Genomic DNA, 19,395 nt, shown 5'->3' with positions numbered 1-19,395 from the left:
ATATGGGTCTTTTATGTTCTTTGTTAAGTTTATTCCTAAGTATTCTTTTGGGTGAAATTACAAAAAAAAATATTTTTTTCTACTTAAGTTTCATTGTTAATATATATGGCTCACAAAAGTTAGGGAATTTTTTTTTTTTTTTTAGATTTTATTTATTTATTTTTATTAGAGAGCGAGGGGAGAGAGAGAGAGGGAGAGATAGAGAGAGAACAGGGGGAGGAGCAGGAAGCATCAACTCCCATATGTGCCTTGACCAGGCAAGCCCAGGGTTTTTGAACCAGTGACCTCAGCATTCCAGGTTGATGCCCTATCCACTGCGCCACCACAGGTCAGGCTTTTTTTTTTTAGATTTTATTTAAAGGAATATTTTATCGCTTCATATTCATTTTTGAAATATCCTCTAATTTTTGTGAGCCGTATATATAGGAAAGCAGTGGATTTTTGTACATTGATTTTTGTATTCTACAAGTATACTGTATTTGTTGTTTTTATTTACTGTTTTAGAAAGAGAGAGAGAGAGAGGCAGGAAGGGATAGAGATGAGACTCATCAACTCCTTGTGGCACTTTAGATGTTCATTGACTGCTTCTCGTTGTTTTAAATAGTTTTTTGTTGACATCTTTAGGGTTCTCTATATATAGAACTATGTTATCTGGAAAAAGTGACGCTTTTATTTCTTTCTTCCCAATTTGGATGCCTTTTATTTCTTTTGCTTGCTTGATTGCTATAACTTTCTGAACCACAGTGAATAAGAGTGGTGAGAGTGGACATCCTTGTCTTGTTCCTGATTTCAGAGGAAAAGCTTTTAGTTTTAACCATTGATTATGATATTGGCTCAGAGTTTGTCATGTATGGCCTTTATTAGTTTGAGGTACTTTTCTTCTGTACCCATTTTATTGAGTTTTTAACCACAAATGGATGTTATATCTCAGCAAATGTTTTTTCTGCATGTTTATCAGATCATATGATTTTTATCCTTTGCATTTTAATGTGGTGTATTACATTGATCAGTTTGGGTATGTTGAACCAACCTTTTGCTCTTGGAATGAACTTTACTTGATTGTGATTATTTTCTCATGTATTGTTGTATTTGAGTTGTTAATATTATGTGTTTTTTTCCGTTTCTTTTTGACAGAGACAGAGATAGAGTCAGAGAGAAGGACAGATAGGGACAGACAGACAGGAAGGGAGAGGGATGAGAAGCATGAATTCTTTGTTGCAGCACTTTAGTTGTTCATTGATTGCTTTCTAATATGTGCCTTGACCGGGGGGCTGCAGCAGAGCAAGTGACCCCTTGCTCATGTCAGCTACCTTGGGCTCAAGCTAGGACCTTAGGCTCCAAGCCAGCATTGGGCTCAAGCTGGCAAACCATGTGTTCATGTCTATGATCTCATGCTCAAGCCAGCAACCCCATGCGCGAGCTGGTGAGCCTGTGCTCCAGCTGGATGAGCCTGCACTCAAGTGTTGACCTTGGAGTTTTGAAGCTGAGTCTTCTGTATCCCAGTCCAGTGCTCTATCCACTATGCCACCGCCTGGTCAGGCTTGTTAAAGATATTTGAATCTGTATCAATTAGTGACATTGGTTTTGTAGTTGTCTTTTTTTGTGTTGTCCTTGCTAGGTTTTAGTATCAGGGTATGTTGACCTCATAAAATGTTTTAGGAATCATTGCCTTGTCTTTGATTTTTTTTGGAAGAATTTGAGAAGGATAGGTACCAAATCTTTGAATGTTTGGTAGAATTCACTAGTGAAGCCATCTTTTAGGTTTGGAGAAGTTTTTGATGTTTGTTTCAATTTTTCACTTTTTATCAGCCTATTTAGATTTTCCAATTTACCATGAATCAGTCTAAGAAGGTTATATATTTCTAGGAACTTATATATTTCTTCTAGGTTATTAAATTTGGTGGCATATAGTTTTTCATAGTATTCTTGTATGATCCTTGGTATATCTGGGATGTCTGTGGTAAATTCTTTTTCATTTCTGATTTTGTTTATGTGAGTCTTTTCTGTTTTTTCCTTAATGGGTCTAGGCAAGGGTTTGCCAATTTCATTAATCTTTTCAGAGACAAGCTTTGTTGTATTAATTTCTTGTATAGTCTTTTTTTTTTTTTTTGACAGAGAGAGAGTCAGAGAGAGGGATAGGTAGGGGCAGACAGATAGGAATGGAGAGAGATGAGAAGCATCAATAATTAGTTTTTCTTTGCGACACCTTAGTTCATTGATTGCTTTCTCATATGTGCCTTGACCATGGGGCTACAGCAGACTGAGTAACCCCTTGCTCAAGCCAGTGACCTTGGGTCCAAGCTGGTGAGCTTTGCTCAAACCAGATGAGCCCGCGCTCAAGCTGGCGACCTCGGGGTCTTGAACCTGGGTCCTCCGCATGCGAGTCCGATGCTCTATCCTCTGCTCTACCGCCTGGTCAGGCTATAGTCTTTTTTGTTCTCTTTCTTATTCACTTGTGCTCTAATTTTTATCATTTCCTTTCTTTTGCTCACTTTCCATTGCATGTGTTTTTGTTTTTCTAGTTGTTAAGATGTAATGTTAGAGTCCAGGCTGGGTAGCTCAATTGGTTAGAGCAGTGGTCCCCAACCCTTGGGCCACGGACCGGTACTAGTCCGTGGGCCATTTGGTACCAGTCTGCAGAGAAAGAGTAAATAACTTACATTATTTTTGTTTTATTTATATTTAAGTCTGAACTATGTTTTATTTTTTTAAAATGACCAGATTCCCTCTGTTACATCTGTCTAAGACTCACTCGTGATACTTATCTCGGTCACATGATACGTTTATCCATCCCACCCTAAAGGCTGGTCCGTGAAAATATTTTCTGACATTAAACCGGTCCGTGGCCCAAAAATGGTTGGGGACCACTGGGTTAGAGCATTGTCCTGATATGCCAAGGTTGCAGGTTTGATCCCTGGTCAGAACACATACAAAAATCAACCAGTGAATACCTAAATAAGTATAACAACAAATCAGTGTTTCTCTCTTTTTCTTCCTTCCTCCATCTCTTAAAAAAAAAAAAAAGAAGCATGTAATATTAGGCTGTTTTCTTGGGATCTCTCTTGTTTCTTGAAACAGACCTGTAATAATATAAATTTCCCTCTTAGTCCTGATTTTGCAGCATCCGAAAAAGTTTAATATGTTGTATTGTCATTCATGTTTGTCTCTATTGAGATCACCTTTTATTTCTTCTTTGACCCAGTCATAGTTTTGTAATATTTATGTTTAATTTCTACATATTTCTGGGTTTCTTTAATACTTTCTTGCACTTGATTTCAATTTCAAAGTATTTTGTTCAGAGAATATGCTTGGTATAATTATAATCTTCTTGAGTTTGTTGAGGCTGGTTTTGTGACCCAATATGTGGTTTGTCCTTGAAAATGTTCCATGTGGCCATGGCAGGATAGCTTGGTTGGTTAGACTCTAACCAACCAAGAGCATCATCCCAGTATGCAAGGGTTGCTGGTTTGAACCCTATTCAGGGTACATACAGAAACAGATTAGATGTTTCTGTCTGTCTGTTTCCTCCTTCATATCTCTCTCAAAATTAGTTAAAAAAATAAAAACAACGTTCCATGTGCAGTGGAGAAGAATATATAACTTGATGTTCTAGGATGAAAGACTCTGTAAGGCCCTGGCCGGTTGACTCTGGTAGAGCATTGACCTGACATATGGAAGTTCCAGGTTTAATTCCTGGTCAGGGCACATAGGATAGGCGACCATCTGCTTCTCTGCCTCTCCCTTACCCCACTTCTCTGCAGCCATGGCTTGATTGATTCAAACATGAGAGCTCCGGGTGCTGAGGAAGGCTCTGGAGCCTCTCCCTCAGGTGCTAAAAATAGCTCAGTTGTAAGCATGGGCCCAGGATGGACATAGCATCATTCCCAGATAGGGGTTGCTGGGTGGATTCTGGTCGGGCTAATGCGGGAGTGAGTCTGTCTTTGTATCTCCCCTACTCTCACAAATAAATAAGTCTCTGTAAATGTCAATTATGTCCATTTGATCTGATGTGTCATTTAAGGCCAATGTTTCTTTTTATTTTTGGCAGAGAGAGAGGGACAGACAGACAGTAAGGGGAGAGATGAGAAGCATCAATTCTTCATTGTGGCGCCTTAGTTCATTGATTGCTTTCTAATATGTGCCTTGATGGGGGTGGAGGGGTTAAGCAGACAGAGCGAGTGACCCCTTGCTCAAGCCTGCAACCTTGGGCTTCAAGCCAGCGACTTTCAGGCTCAAGCTAGCGACCATGGGGTCATGTCTATGATGATCCCACGCTCAAGCCGGTGATCCTGCACTCAAGCTGGTGAGCCTGTGCTCAAGCCGGTGCCCTTGGGGTTTCGAACCTGGGTCCTCTGTGTCTCAGTCTGATGCTCTATCCACTGTGCCACCACCTGGTCAGGCTAGTCTGATATTTTTTTATTGATTTTTCTCTTTGAAATTTGAATGATTTAGCTATACTGTCAATGGAGTATTAAGTTCCCCAACTATGATTGTGTTTTTATTTTTTTTGTTAATTTAAAAAAAAAGATTTTTATTTATTTATTTTAGAGAGGATAGAGAGAAGGGGGTGGAAGGAGCAGGAAGCATCAACTCCCATGTGTGCCTTGACCAGGCAACCCGAGGGTTTTGAACTGGCGACCTTAGCATCCTAGGTTGATGCTTTATCCACTGCACCACCACAGGTCCGACCCTTTAGTTCAGTTAGTTGCTTTATATATTTTGGTGATCCCTGATTTAATGCATATATATTAAGAAGTGTTGACTGATCAGTGGTGGTAAAGCGTTGGCCTAGAATGCCTGAGGGGCCCGGTTTGAAACCTCAAGGTCACTGGCTAAAGTATTGGCTTGTTGGCTTGATCGTGGACTTGCCGGTTTGAGCGCCGGATCACTGGCTTGAGTGTAGGATCATCCACATCATCCCTAGGTCACTGGCTTGATTCCAGAGGTCGCTAGCTTGAAGTCGTAGGTTGCTTGCTGACTTGAGCAAGGAATCACTGGCTCAAGGTTCAGCGTCCTGGTCAAGGCATGTATGAAAAGTAATCAATAACTGAAGTGAAACAACCATGAGTTGATGCTTCTCATCTCTCTCTTCATCCCCACAAAAAAAGTGTATGTGTTCTTGATTTGTGTCTCCTTTATTGTTATAAAATGTGCATCTTTGTCTCTTGTTACCGTTGTTATTTTGAAATCTGTTTTGTCAGGTATGGTGTATACCTGCTTTTCTCTGGATGTTATTTTCTTGGACAATCATTATTCAATCTTACACACTTAGCCGAACTTAGTCTTTGCAGTTTAGATGTGTCTTCTGAAGGCAGTATATGATTGGGTTTTGTTTTTTTATTTAATCTACTACTCTGATCCTCTTTATTGGTGAATTTAATCGATTTACGTTTAGGGTAATTATTGAGGTATGAAGACTTCCTATAGCTATTTCATCTTGCATTTCTGGTAGCTCTGTGCCTCCATTGGCTCTTTTCCTTTGTGTTTCTGTCGTTTTTGTTGGTGGTACTGATTTCCTTTTAAATAGAATTTTACAACAAAAATTAATGGAATTTCAGGTTACTGCTTTTTTGGATCATAAATGATGCTCATTATCTCTGAGATTAAAAATAAATTTCCTTTGCTGTATTACTAAGATGTAGTAAAACTAAATTTTTCTGTAATCATGATTATAATTTCTATTTCTTTATCTAAAAGGGTGATCTAATTTTATGATTTATCTCTTAATTAAATTCATTTGATTAACAAATCCTCCAAAACAAAGCTTTTTTAATCAAAGTTAACCTGAGCAAGTAGAGGGTTTATGATTGTTGTATTGTTGTATTGTTGATGGTTTAGCAGGTAGATATAGGAGTAATGGCATATTTTCAGTATAATCTTTTTCAGATTCACTCTGTCTTTGTCATTGTTGAAACCAGGAACCTAGGTTTTGAGTTGTTTGATAAGCCACTATTTTGATTCAGTCCTGGGAACTGGGGACCTTCTTTTACTGAGGAATTAAAGGGTAAGAGAGTTCTCTACTTAGGACCAAACAAATTATTTATATTTGATGACAAAAATTTTTGATTGAAAATTTGACTGAGACACACCATTAAGGGTAGTATTATGACATATCATTAAAAAAATACAAGTTAAAATACTTTTCTTCTTGTCTACAGATAGAATTGATAAGAGATAAATATATTTTTTATTAAGAAGTGTTCTGTTATTTGTGTTTAATAGTTCTTCACTGGAGCAAGAAAAGAAAACTGAAAAATCATTGATACCTGTCCAGACAAGAGAGTAAGGATCTCATTTATTCTTTTTTGAATATATTCTGGTGTGGGTACATTAAAAATAATGAAATCAAATGATACTTCCAGTTATAGTCAAGTTACACATGTAACTTGGAATTTTAAAATAGATTTACTGACAAGAATTAAGTTACTGCCTGATTTTAATCTATAAGAAGGCCCCACACTGGATGTCCAGGGTTCAATTTCCATTCAAGACACAGGAGAAGAGACCATCTGCTTTTCCACATCTCTCCCTCCTCTGTCTCTTTCTCTTTTTCTTTCTCTCTCACGCTTGCTCTCTCTTCTCCTCATGCAGTCATTGCTCGAAAGGTTAAGCAAGCTGGCTCTGGCACTGAGGATGGCTCTATGACCTCATCTCAGGAGCTAAAATAGCTCAGTTGCTGAGTAACAGAGCAATGACCCTAGATGGGCCAAGCATCGCCTGGTAGAGGACTTGCTGGGTGGATCCTTCATCAGGTTGCATGTGGGAGTCTGTCTCTCTGCCTCCCCACCTCGGACTTAATAAAATAAAATAAAAAGAATTAAAAAAAAATAAAGACCTTGACTGGTTGGCTCAGTGGTAGAACGTTGGCCCGGTGTGTGGAAGTCCCAGGTTTGATTCCTGGACAGGGCACACAGGAGAAGTGCTCTGCTTCTCCACTCTTCTCCCTCTTCTTTCTCTCTCTCTCTCTCTCTCTCTCTCTCTCTCTCTCTCTCTCTCTCTCTCTCTCCCCTTCCTGCAGCTGAGGCTCCCTTGGAGCAAAGTTGGCCCAGGTGCTGAGGATGGCTCCATGACTTCCACCTCAGGCACTAGAATGGCTCCAATTGCAATGGAGCAATGCCTCTGACAGGCAGGGCATCACCCTTTAGTGCAGTGGTTCTCAAAGGTTGCGCCAGGGTGCACTGGTGCGCTCTAGAAGATTTCCAGGTGCGCCCTATGGTATTTCAGAGAAATATGTGCCTGTTGGGGACCAAAAAACAAACAGGGTTTTGGAGTTTAGATTTTTGGGGAACAGAGCTGTGGGAAATTGGCTGTAAGCTGACAGTCTGCCCAACCCTCTACCTCACTTGCTTGAGGTTGCAAAAGGCTGTTAAACTGTGGTGCTGGATTGTTTACACTACCCCCCACGTTCCCTGGAAAGACTGGAGGCGAGTTTCCTCTATCCTTTGTTTGGTGTAAAGTTAAGATGATATGTGTGTTGGGGGTTTTCTGCACTCAACACAATTAAAAGTAAAAAGAGAGAAATTCTTCAATGTATTGACAAGGAAATGAGTTTGCTTTTCAAATATATGCCCAAACATTGAAGAAATCTCTAGGACACATCAGGCTCATGTTTCTCATAAACACAAGAATGAAAAAACTTAACACATTCGTGCCAGGACCTGCTGAATTTACTAAATCTTACTAAGAATGTATCTATATATATATAAAAAGATAACTTTTTTGTTTTTCTAATTTTTTTAACCCCTCTTTTTTATAAATTCTAAAAAGCACAACTCAAAAAATGTAACATAAAAATGTTTTTTAATGTCAGAATAAATTTAATTTTGTTGTATTTAGTTTAATTACCATAAAAGCATGCTTGGACTTTATTTTTTTCTTTAATATTTGACTTCATTATTATAACATATTTCTCAGAAATTTGTACATAGTGCTCCTACAATATTTGTAGAATTTTTAAATGCGCTCCAATTTCAAAACGTTTGAGAACCACTGCGTTAGTAGGTTTGCCAGGTGGATCCTGGTTGGGCATGTAATGGAGCCCATTCTCTGCCTCCCTGCTTCTCACTTCAGAAAAATACAAAAATAAATAAGTAAAAAAGAAGGCCCCACACTTTTTGTGTATGACATATATAAATGACCGATGTTATGATTTTAAATTAATGCTTTTAGAATTAAAAGGGGTTCTCTTTTGCTGTAGAAAAATAATATATTCATATGGTACAAAATTAAAAAGAACAAAAATATACTGAAAAGGGTCTTCCAACTCTGTTTTCTGCATCTGGTTCCTTTCCCTGGAGATAGCATGTTAAAAAAATTTTAATGTATCATTCTAATTCTATTCTATGATTATTCAAGCAAGCATGTATAGTATTTTCATTTTTCCTTTCTTTTCACTTCTCCCTTCCCCCTTTCTTTCCCTTTTGTTTTATTTCTTTTTCTTTTTTAGCACTCTATGTATGCTGTCCTGCAGTAGGTACAGTTTTGATGCCACTGAGAGTCTTTTTTTGTACAAGCTCCTGTTGCTTTTCATGTTGCAATGTCATGTTAGTTTACTACAAAGAAATCTCTCCAAGATACCTCACAGGAAGTTATTATAGCTTTGTAATTCATGGTAGGGGGTTGTAGCTAATTAGCAGAAACATTGGGATTTTGGGTTTGGTACTTTAAGGCTTATAAAGTAATGATTACTGTTTTGCTTAGAATCCAGTGTTTTAAAGCAGAACTATTAAGCTTTACATAACATAGGTTATGTTTTTATAGATATATAGGTATGTTTGCTTCAGTAAAACCTTAAGGAGAAAATGTAATTAAATGGAAAGTATACAGGATTTGGAATCATTATTTGGAAAATCATATTTGGCTTCTTGTTCTACCTTTACTGTTTGTGTAATATATAGCAAAAGTTACTTACCTTCTCCAGGCCTTAAATAGGTATGAAAATACCCCAAACTGTTGTTCTGAGAATTAATATGATTTGGAAACTAATACTATTTAACTATGTGGATTGTTTTTGTTACATCTATAATACCAGGATGATTTACTCTACAACTCTACTGAGACAGAAAAGATGAGCATTTATTTCTCTTTATTTTCTTTCTTTTCTTTTTTTTTAATTTGTTTTAGTGAGAGGAGGGCAGGCAGAGAGGCAGACTCCTGCATGCACCCCAACTAGGATCCACCTGGCAAGCCCATTATGGGGCGATGCTCTGCCCTTCTGGGGCGTTGTTCGAGCTCTTATTAGCACCTGAGGTGGAGGCCATGGAGCCATCCTCAGCACCTGGGGCCAACTTGCTTGAGCCAATCAAGCCGTGGTTGGGGAAGAGAGAGAGAGAGAGAGAGTAGGGGGGAGGAGTGGAGAAGCTGATGGTTGCTTCTCCTGTGTACCCTGACCAGGAATCGAACCTGGGACTTCCACATGCTGGGCCGATGCTCTACCACTGAGCCAAACTGCCAGGGCTTATTTTTCTTTATTTTCGAAGAGAGTAAGGCTTCTTATTAAATGCTACCAGAAATAAGAAAAACTTTTTTGAAAGAGAGACTGGAAAGGAGAGAGAGGGTGAGAAGCATTGACTAGTAGTTGCTTTCACTTTAGTTGGACACTGATTGCTTCTCATGTATACCTTGACTAGGGCCAAACCAGGGTCCCCTTGCTTAAGGCAGTGAATTTTAGGTTCAAGCTGGTGAGCTTTGGGATCGTGCAGATGATTCCCTCACTTAATCCAGTGACTGTACACTGATGAACCCACACTTAGAGCCAGTGAGTGACCTTGGGACTTTAATCAGCGACCTCAGTCTTGTGAGTTGTTGCTTTATCCACTCTGCCACCATAAATTTTAGAATATCTTATAATGATGTACTTAACAACACATAGTATTTTCAATAAGGTTATAGGGAAAGTTGTAAATAGCTAGAAGGTTGAATTTATAATTTTTTTTTAGAAATTCATATTAGAAACACTTTTCATGGATATATAAATTAACCTGTCTTTACCTTTGGTAGGCAAGAAGATAGGAGTACTTCTGATCCTGAAGATAATGAAGAACTAGAAGAAGAGATGGATGATGGGCCGTTGCTGGTTCCCCGAGTAAAAGTTGCAGAGGATGGTTCTATAATTTTGGATGAAGAAAGGTAAGTTAAAAAAAGAAAGCCAGAGATTGTGATTTCATGAGAATACAAAAGTGCTTTGTCAAATGAAAGAGATTGAGTTGTCATAGTCATTTAGACTCTGATGTTTATATTTGCATAATGGATATTGTAAATAGCAAGGTTTGTTAGATTCATTTATAATTTTTAGCAGTTTTCATAATTCTGTATTTTGTATCAGAAAATGGTACTGTTTTATTTATCATCCATTAACATACCATTGTTTGACTAACTTTTCTGGTGAGTGGAATGAGCTGTGAGCTAATCATATGCTGTCCTCTACTGAGTAGATTTCTTTTTTATTCTCTTTTTAGTGAGAGAAGGGAAGATAGTGAGAGAGGCTCACACATTTGTCCCAACTGGGATCTACCTGACGACCCCCATCTAGGGCCAATGCTCTGCCCATTTTGGGCTGATGCTCGCAACTGAGCTATTTTTAGCACCTGCGGCAGAGGCTCATCGATGTGCTTGAACCTGTCAAGCCATGGCTGCAGGAGGGGAAGAGAAATAGAGAGAAAGAGAGATGGAGGAGGAAAAGAGAAGCAGATGGTTGCTTCTCTTGTGTGCCCTGACTGGAAATAGAACCCAGGACATCCACACACCAGGTTGATGCTCTACCACTGATCAAACCAGCTAGGGCCACATCCTCAGAATTCCAAGACCTGTCTTGAAGTCAGTATTCAAGTTTTCATATTATTAACAATATGATATTCTGGTATATAGTGAACTAGTGAAATTGCAATGAAACATAGGTTTAACATATTTTCTGACTTCTGTTATGATGAGGTTTAATGAATATTCTGGTTTAATTTCTTAGTTACAAGATTAACATGGCTTAAATATCAGAAATATGCAGAAGAAGTCAATAAAACAAATAACTTTTTAGGTGGTCCACAGAAAGTTTCTAAATTTTATATTGCTTTTAAGGATTTTGAAAAACAGTTGGCATTTATTTTTAATTTCTGGTAATCACATTTTAAATGAAAATTAGATTCTTATAAAATATGCATATCTGAAATATATATTGTACTTTTGATATGACTGTCATGGTAAATTTTAAAATATCACTATTAAATATCATTTGCTATATGTTTCCTTACTTGTTTTTAGTGTGGATCTATTTAAAAATGTGTTTCTTTCAGTTTAACTGTAGAAGTTTTAAGGACAAAAGGTTCCTGTGTTGTTGAGGACAATGACCCCATATTTGAGCGTGGTTCTACAACTACATATTCCAGCTTTAGGAAAAACTATTACTCTAAACCATGGTCAAATAAAGGTAACTGATTTTCATTTTAAATTGTAGGTCATTAATTGAAGTGAAGTGAATTATTTTCTCTTTTTCTGAATTAAAACAGCTCTCCTCTCAGTAAATAAAAATGAAAAAGGAAGATTCTGTACTTCCCTTTTCTGACTTTCATAGTCCTATTCTCTTGAATTCTGTTAACAGTTTCTTCTGTCTTTTTCTAGCTACTTTTACATATTATTAAGCAATCTTAGTTGTTTACATTATGGTAATATTGTATTGGCTATGACTGATTTTGAGACCAGGTAGGCAGTATGTCTTATTTTTAAATTTCAGCTGTTTTGGTATGAGCATGCAAATTTTTTTTACATGTTTCTAATATAAAGTGTTTAAGGAAGATATTTTTAGATCCATGAGATTATTTGCAACAAAATGGAGATTTCTATAATTTTGTACATAGACATACTTCTATGAAGATTTACTGGATTGTAATAAACTAAGTACTGTAAAATTAATTTTAACTCAAAATATATAATTAGGTTAGCTTTTCTTTTCTCTGAAATATTGAGAAGCTTAATTTTTGGTCTTTCTAAATCTTATTTTTACAGAAACGGATATGTTTTTTTTGGCCATCAGCATGGTTGGAACTGACTTCTCTATGATTGGACAGCTTTTTCCTCACAGAGCAAGGATAGAAATTAAGGTAAAGTAAACCCATTATGTTTGTTGACTGAAAAGAGACTAAAAACTACTAATTTTTTTTAGCCTTTCATTTAAATCTCAGTCCACTCTTTTTCACTATGTGTTATGTTTTTGGTAATCTTGTTTCTTTTTATAGCTTAAAAAGTAATGTACTATTTCTCAATTCTATTGTGAATACAATTTCCTTAACTTTAGTATTGTATTTTCTTATTTGTATCTTGCCCACTTCTAAAATGTCTTTGAGGGAATGCCAGTAAACCCACTGAAATTAAGATAAAAGGAGAGTTAGGTAATGAAGAGGGAAGATAAATGCACTAGAATATTTGGGTTAAGGATAGCTTTATGATCACAAAATGTATTTCTATATTTTCTAGGAAGGCATGAAGAGAAGTATGCTGAATTGCGTAATTCTCATTATCTGAGCTAACCATTGCTTTCCTAGGGCCACCTAACTATGAGACAGCCAGTGATTAATATGTCTAAAAGGATGAGCATTCTCTGTTTTATAGTTTCTTTTGTTGAGAAACCTCATTACAAATTCCCTGGGTTGGAGTGCATTTGAGTATACGCACACTGTGTTGCTGTGATGCATTTCTAGTTGATAGATCTTTATCCCACCATGGGCTTTTCTCTTCATCAATTAAAGGGACTATTAGGAAAGATAGATTTTTTTTTTGAACTAGGCATGAATTGATCACCTGAGGAGCACTATAGAGTGTAATGGTCACTGTATTTCTACAAGAGATGATAAAGTGTTTATATTTTTAATGTTCCTTTTCTCCCCCCCCCCCCCCCCTAGATTTTACAGAGGAGAGAAAGGGATGGGCAGTGAGAAGTATCAACTCATAGTTGCTTCACTTTAGTTGTTCATTGCTTGCTTGTTGCTTGTCGTATGTGTCTTGACCAGGCAAGCCCAGAGTCTCGGACTGGCGATACCAGCGTTCCAGGTCGATGCTCTATCTACTGAGCCACCACAGGCTAGGCTAATGTTCCTTTTCTGATGATGATTTTTGATATAAGGAAAACAAAATGTTAAAATTCTGTGATGGCTAGAAATTGTCTAGAGGAGCTGGTCTGAGTAATTAATGATTTATTTGTCCCTAGACTATTTCTCTAAAAAATTGTTTAGACTATTTTCCCTAAAAATGTTGTGTAGTTCCAGCAGGTCTTTGGGCACAGTATAGAAAAATGAAAATAGACTAGTGAATTACAGTGATTTTTTTAAAAGACTTTATTTATTCATTTTAGAGAGCAGAGGAGCAGGAAGCATTAACTCCCATATATGCCTTGACCAGGCAAGCCCAGGGTTTTGAACTGGCAACCTCAGCATTCCAGGTCGAGGCTTTATCTACTGCACCACCACAAAACAAACCTTGCATTCCAGGGATAAATTTCATTTAGTCTAACTGTAGTATTTGCTTTATATTTTGCTAAATTTTGTTATATTTTCTTGAGAATTTTTTGTATCTTTGTTCATGAGGAATATTTGTTTGTTTTTAATATATAACAGCTCTGGAGGCTGAAAGTTCAAAATCAGGTTGCCATCATAATCAGGGTCTGGTGTGGTCTCTCTTCTGGGCTGCAGGATTCTCATTGTATCCTACCAGGAGGAAAGAGGAAAAAAAGCTTTCTAGGGTTCCTTTAATAAGGACACTAATCCCATTCAGGAGATCTCTACCTTCATGAACTATTTACATTCCAAATGCCTCATCTCTTAATACCATCATAGCACAGGTTAGATTTCTTTCTTTCTTTTTTTTTTTTTTACAGAGGCAGAGATAGACAGGGACAGACAGACAGGAACGGAGAGAGATGAGAAGCATCAATCATTAGTTTTTCATTGCGCGTTGCGACTTCTTAGTTGTTCATTGATTGCTTTCTCATATGTGCCTTGACCGCGGGCCTTCAGCAGACCGAGTAACACCTTGCTGGAGCCAGTGACCTTGGGTCCAAGCTGGTGAGCTCTTTGCTCAAGCCAGATGAGCCCGCGCTCAAGCTGGCGACCTCGGGGTCTCGAACCTGGGTCCTTCCGCATCCCAGTCTGACGCTCTATCCACTGCGCCACCACCTGGTCAGGCTCTTTCTTATTTTTTTCTTTAATATTTTATCCTTTGACTTCATTCATTTCACCCCACCCCACCTCCAGCAACCACCAATCTTCTCTGTATCTATAAGCTTCGGTTTTTGTTTCTTTTAAAGATTAGATTCCAGTATAGGAGATATATAGTATTCTTTTTCTGTGTGATTTATTTCACTTAGCATACTACCCTCTGAGTCCATTCATGTTGCAAGGAGGAAGATTTCATTCTTTTTTATGGCTGAACGATAATTTCTTTATCCATTCGTACATTGATGGACACTTAGTTGTTTTTGTGTGTTGGCTATTGTAAATAATGCTGTATTGAACATAGGGGTACAGCTATCTTTTTGAGTTAGTGTTTTCATTTTCTTCTGGTAAATACCCAAAGCGGAATTGCTGGATCATATGGCAATTCTACTTTTAATTTTTGAAGTTCCCTCCATCTGTTTTCCAAAGCAGCTGTACCAGTTTACATTTTTGCCAACAATGTACAAAGGTTCCCTTTTTTCCCCACATCCTTGCCTACACGTCTTTCCTTTTGATAATGAGAGTTTAAACAGGTATGAGTGATACCTCATTGCAGTTTAGATTTACATTTGGGTAATGCTTTTATATTTAGTCTGACAATCTGCCTTTTTAAAATTTTATTTGTGTGAGAGATGAGAAAATGTTCATTTTCTTATATTGACCATTGATAAAAATAAAACAAAATGTGTGTTTCACATTTCTGTGTAATTATATATATATTTTGTGATAGACAGAGAGAGAGAGAGAGAGAGAGAGAGAGGGACAGACAGAACAGGAAGGAAGAGAGATGAGAAGTATCAGTTCTTCGTTGCAGCATTTTAGTTGTTCAGTGATTGCTTTCTCATATGTGCCTTGACTGGGGAGCTCCAGCAGAATTGAGTGACCCCTTGCTCAATCCAGCGAACTTGGACTCAAGCCAACGACCTAGGGCGTCAGTCCAGCGACGTTTGGGCTCAAGCTAGTGACTATGGGGTCATGTCTGTGATCCCATGCTCAAGCCAGTGACCTCGAGCTCAAGCTGGTGAGGCCGCGCTCAAGCTGGTGAGCTCTTGCTCAAGCCAGATGGGCCTATGCTCAAACCAGTGACCTTGGAGTTTCAAACTTGGGTCCTCAGCGTCCCAGTCCGACACTCTATCCACTTATTGCCTGGTCAGGCAGCTTGTGACTTTTTATCGATGTAACTTTTGTTAATTTTTGAGCTGATCTTTTAAGGGAGAAAGATTATCATCTTTGAAAAATTTTATATTACTTGGTAAATTTTATGAAGAAAAATAAAGAATGGTAATGAGGGGTATTTGTAGATTTAAAGATGTTAAAGTTATAAGAAGTGTCCTAAAAATGGGCCCGTAAAAACTTATAGAGTATAAGGATAAATTGGTCTGCCTCTAATTTTTGCTTAGGTGTTTCTTTATGGTCTCCCCTCCATGCCATTAAAAACATATTAGAATAATAATATAATAGGTTTAACTTGATATGCATATATTAGTTTTTAAAGAGTTAGTACTGGTGTCTGACTAATGGTTGCACAGTGGATAGAGCATCCACCTGGAGTGCTGAGGTTGCCAATTCAAAACCTGAGGTCACTGGCTTGAAACCAAGGTTACTAGCTTGAGTGCAAGATTGCCAGCTTGAGCAAGAGGTCACTCTGAGTTTGCTTCTCTGATCCCTGGTCAAAGCACATATAAGAAGCAATCAATACACAACTAAGGTGAAGCAACTACAGGTTGATTCTTCTCTCTCTCTCTCTTCTTGTCTTTCTGTCAAAAAAAAATAAATTTAAAAGAAAAAAATGAGTGAGCGCTGACCAGGTGGTGCCGTGGATAGAGCACTGGCTTGGGATGCTGAGGTCACAGGTTTAGAACCCCAGGGTTGCCAGCTTGAGTGCAGGTTCACTGGCTTGAGTGCAGGGTCCCTGGCTTGAGCGTGGAATTATTGACATGATCCCATGGTTGTTGGCTTGAACCCAAAGGTTGCTGGCTTGAGCCCAAGGTCACTGACATGAGCCCAAGGTTGCTGAGTTGAGCAAGGGGTCACTGGCTTGCCTGGACCCCCGGGCAAGGCATGTATAAGAAGCAATCAATGAACTACTAAAGTGCCACAACTATGAGTTGATGCTTCTCATCTCTCCTTCCTGTCACAAGCTTGCATGCTCTTTGTCTGTCTCTCTTGCTAAAAATAAAAGAAAAAAAGAATTAGTACTGGTTAGCTTAATTGATTACAGGTTTGATCTGTTTCTGTGCTGATGGACTTTATTTTTTTATCTGTAAATCCAGCTTTGATTGATGATTCATGCTATTGATTATATAGAGTCTCAGGAAACTCAGTATAAATCATTTTTATTTTTAAAAAGCTAAAGGTTAAGGTAACTTGCCTATTGGCCAAGACATTTTTATTTTTATTAAAAATGTTTTATTGGGGGGAGAAAGGAGGGGCACAAAGCAAACCAGATAGAAGGTGACGGAAGACAATTTAACTTTGGGTGATAGGTGTGCAACATAACCAAATGTCATAATAACCTGGAGATGTTGTCACTGAACATATGTACCCTGATTTATCAATGTCACCCCATTAAAATTAATAATAATTAAAAAAAGAAAAAAAAGTTGATTTGAGAGAGAGAGAATGGAAGAAGGAAGGAGAGAGAGAGGGAGGGAGAGATTTGTTATTCCACTTATTTGTGCTTTTTATTTATTTATTTTTTTTGTTTTTTGTATTTTTCTGAAGCTGGAAACGGGGAGAGACAGTCAGACTCCCGCATGCGCCCGACCGGGATCCACCGGTGTGCCCACCAGGGGGTGACGCTCTGCTCATCAGGGGGCCATGCTCTGTTGCGACCAGAGCCACTCTAGCGCCTGGGGCAGAGGCCAAGGAGCCATCCCCAGCGCCCGGGCCATCTTTGCTCCAATGGAGCCTTGGATGCGGGAGGGAAAGAGAGAGACAGAGAGGAAGGAGAGGGGGAGGGGTGGAGAAGCAGATGGGCGCTTCTCCTGTGTGCCCTGGCTGGGAATTGAACCCGGGACTTCTGCACGCCAGGCCGACACTCTACCACTGAGCCAACCGGCCAGGGCCTTATTTGTGCTTTTATTGGTTGATTTTTGTATGTTTCCTTACTGGGGATTGAACCCACAACCTTGGTGTATTAGGATGATGCTCTAACCCCGTGGTTTTCAACCTTTTTACATTTGGGGTCTGGTGAAACTAGAATTTTTTTGAGGACTGCTAGGGTAGAAATCACCCTGAGCATTATCGATTTTGACTAAGATCATTGGGTCTATAGTCTTCATACTGCATCAGGATGATTAACTCTTTCATGGACTGGCACGAACTTTCTGGTGGACTGGACTGCCAGAGTCTAACCAACTGAGCAACCCAGTCAGGGCAAGACATTTTTATTTATTTGGGAATTATATGTTACTGTAAGAGTTTCATTTTAATACTTATTATTGTTTTTTGTTTTTAAAAACAACGTAATCCTTACTCATTTAATGGGAGAAGATTACTATAGCATTTTTTGTTTTGTTAACAGAATAAATTTAAACGTGAAGAGAAAACAAATGGTTGGAGAATAGACAAAGCATTTCGTAAGTATTAAGACTGCTTTTATAATGTATCATTTGGAGATCCTAAAAAATGACCAACCTTCTCTTTGGTTCTAGTATGTTTTAGATATGTTTGGTCTTATATTGTCATAGGAAGAGTAAGACTGGATATTTTTCTCCTTAGCAGTGCAGATCTGGCTGCTTAAATAGATCTATAGGTAATGGATTAGCTAAAATATCAAGAAGCAAGCAAGCAGAATTCTGATTCTAAGGGGTCACAGATGGTCTGAAGATACCATTTCTAAGTGCTCTTTATTCTGAAGAACTTGTATTGAAGGAGTTGTTTCTAGAAGATACTATATTATAAATGTTTCTGTCCAGTGGTCAGTCAGCAATACTGATCACCTGCTGTGTGCTAGTCACTGTTTATGCATTGAGCATATACTGGTGACAGGCCAGATGAGAATCCTGCTTTTTTATAGCCTTCAGTCTAATAGGGTGGGGGAAAGGATATAATCTATAAGCATGATAATTTCAGATATTGATTAATCTCTGAGATGAAGGAAAAAGAGAGAGGTAGATGGATATTTAGATTGGTCAGGAAAGTGCTGTTTGAAGAAATGATATTTGAATTTACACTTGATTTGAAGAAATGATGTATACCTTTCAGCTTCTAAGTAATAGCCTCATTAAAGTTAACATGTTTTCTTCTAAAATGCAGAGAAGGACATCAGATGATCTGTAAAGAAAATGAAATATATAAAGTAGTTGCTATTTCTTTTTATTTTTATTTTTATTTTATTTTATTAAATGAGAGGCAGGGAGACAGAGAGACAGACTCCCACATGTACTCCAACCTGGGTCCACCCGGCAAGCCCCCTACCAGGCGATTCTCTGCCCATCTGGGGCTGCTGCTCTGTAGTTTGTCACTGAGCCATCTCAGCGCCTGAGGCAAGGCCATGGAGCCATCCTCAGTGCCTGGGGCCAACTTGTTAGAACCATTTGAGCCCTGGCTGTGGGAAAGGGAGAGAGAGAGAGACAGAGAGAGAGAGAGAGAAGCGAGAGGGGGAGAGGTGGAGAACCTTCTCCTGTGTGCCCTGGCAGGGAATCAAATTCGGGACTTCCACACCCCAGGCTGATGCTCTACCGCAGAGCAACTGGCCAGGGTCTTTTTTATTTTTAATTCAGTAAGAAGAGAAGAGGTAGAGACAGACTCCCGCATGTGCCCCGACCAGGATCCACCTGGCAAGCCACTAGGGGGTGATGCTCTGTCCATCTTGGACTGTTGCTCAGCAACCGAGCTCTTCTTAGCACCTGAGGCAGAGGCCATGGAGCCATCCTCAATGCCCAGGGCCAACTCTCTTCAATTGAGCCATGGCTGCAGGAGGTGGAGAGAGAGAGAGAGAGAGAGAGAGAGAGAGAGAGAAAAGCGAGAGAGGGAGGAGTGGAGAAGCAGATGGTCACTTCTCCTGTGTACCCTGACCAGGAATCAAACCTAGGACATCCATACGCCGGGCCAGTGCTCTACCACTGATCCAACTGGCCAGGGCATTGCTATTTGGAAGATAATTTTATTAATGTTTCATGATTAATATAAATGTATTCAATTTCTATTTGTCATAGTGCTTATCTTAGAAAACTAAAGAGAAGACTTAGGGTTT

The 19,395-nt window shown here is 38.7% G+C and overlaps 1 protein-coding gene across 7 annotated transcripts in view; it reads left to right on the top strand.

Annotated features, from left to right (window-relative positions):
- The window catches only part of BDP1 (B double prime 1, subunit of RNA polymerase III transcription initiation factor IIIB), a 126,916-nt gene that overhangs the window by 14,671 nt on the left and 92,850 nt on the right, over positions 1–19,395 (top strand). For all 7 annotated transcript variants that reach the window (XR_010726895.1, XM_066241605.1, XM_066241625.1 and 4 more), the window contains exons 4-8: positions 6,223–6,282; positions 10,000–10,128; positions 11,286–11,419; positions 11,995–12,089; positions 17,722–17,776. Coding sequence is in view for 6 of the 7 variants with exons in the window: in XM_066241605.1 (XP_066097702.1) it covers positions 6,223–6,282; positions 10,000–10,128; positions 11,286–11,419; positions 11,995–12,089; positions 17,722–17,776 (473 nt within the window). In the remaining variant the exon portion in view is untranslated. The remainder of the gene's footprint in view (positions 1–6,222; positions 6,283–9,999; positions 10,129–11,285; positions 11,420–11,994; positions 12,090–17,721; positions 17,777–19,395) is intronic.

This window comes from Saccopteryx bilineata, chromosome 1 (assembly GCF_036850765.1).
Source record: "Saccopteryx bilineata isolate mSacBil1 chromosome 1, mSacBil1_pri_phased_curated, whole genome shotgun sequence".
Taxonomy (NCBI): Eukaryota; Metazoa; Chordata; class Mammalia; order Chiroptera; family Emballonuridae; genus Saccopteryx; species Saccopteryx bilineata.
This window is presented reverse-complemented; position numbering and strand designations above follow the sequence as displayed.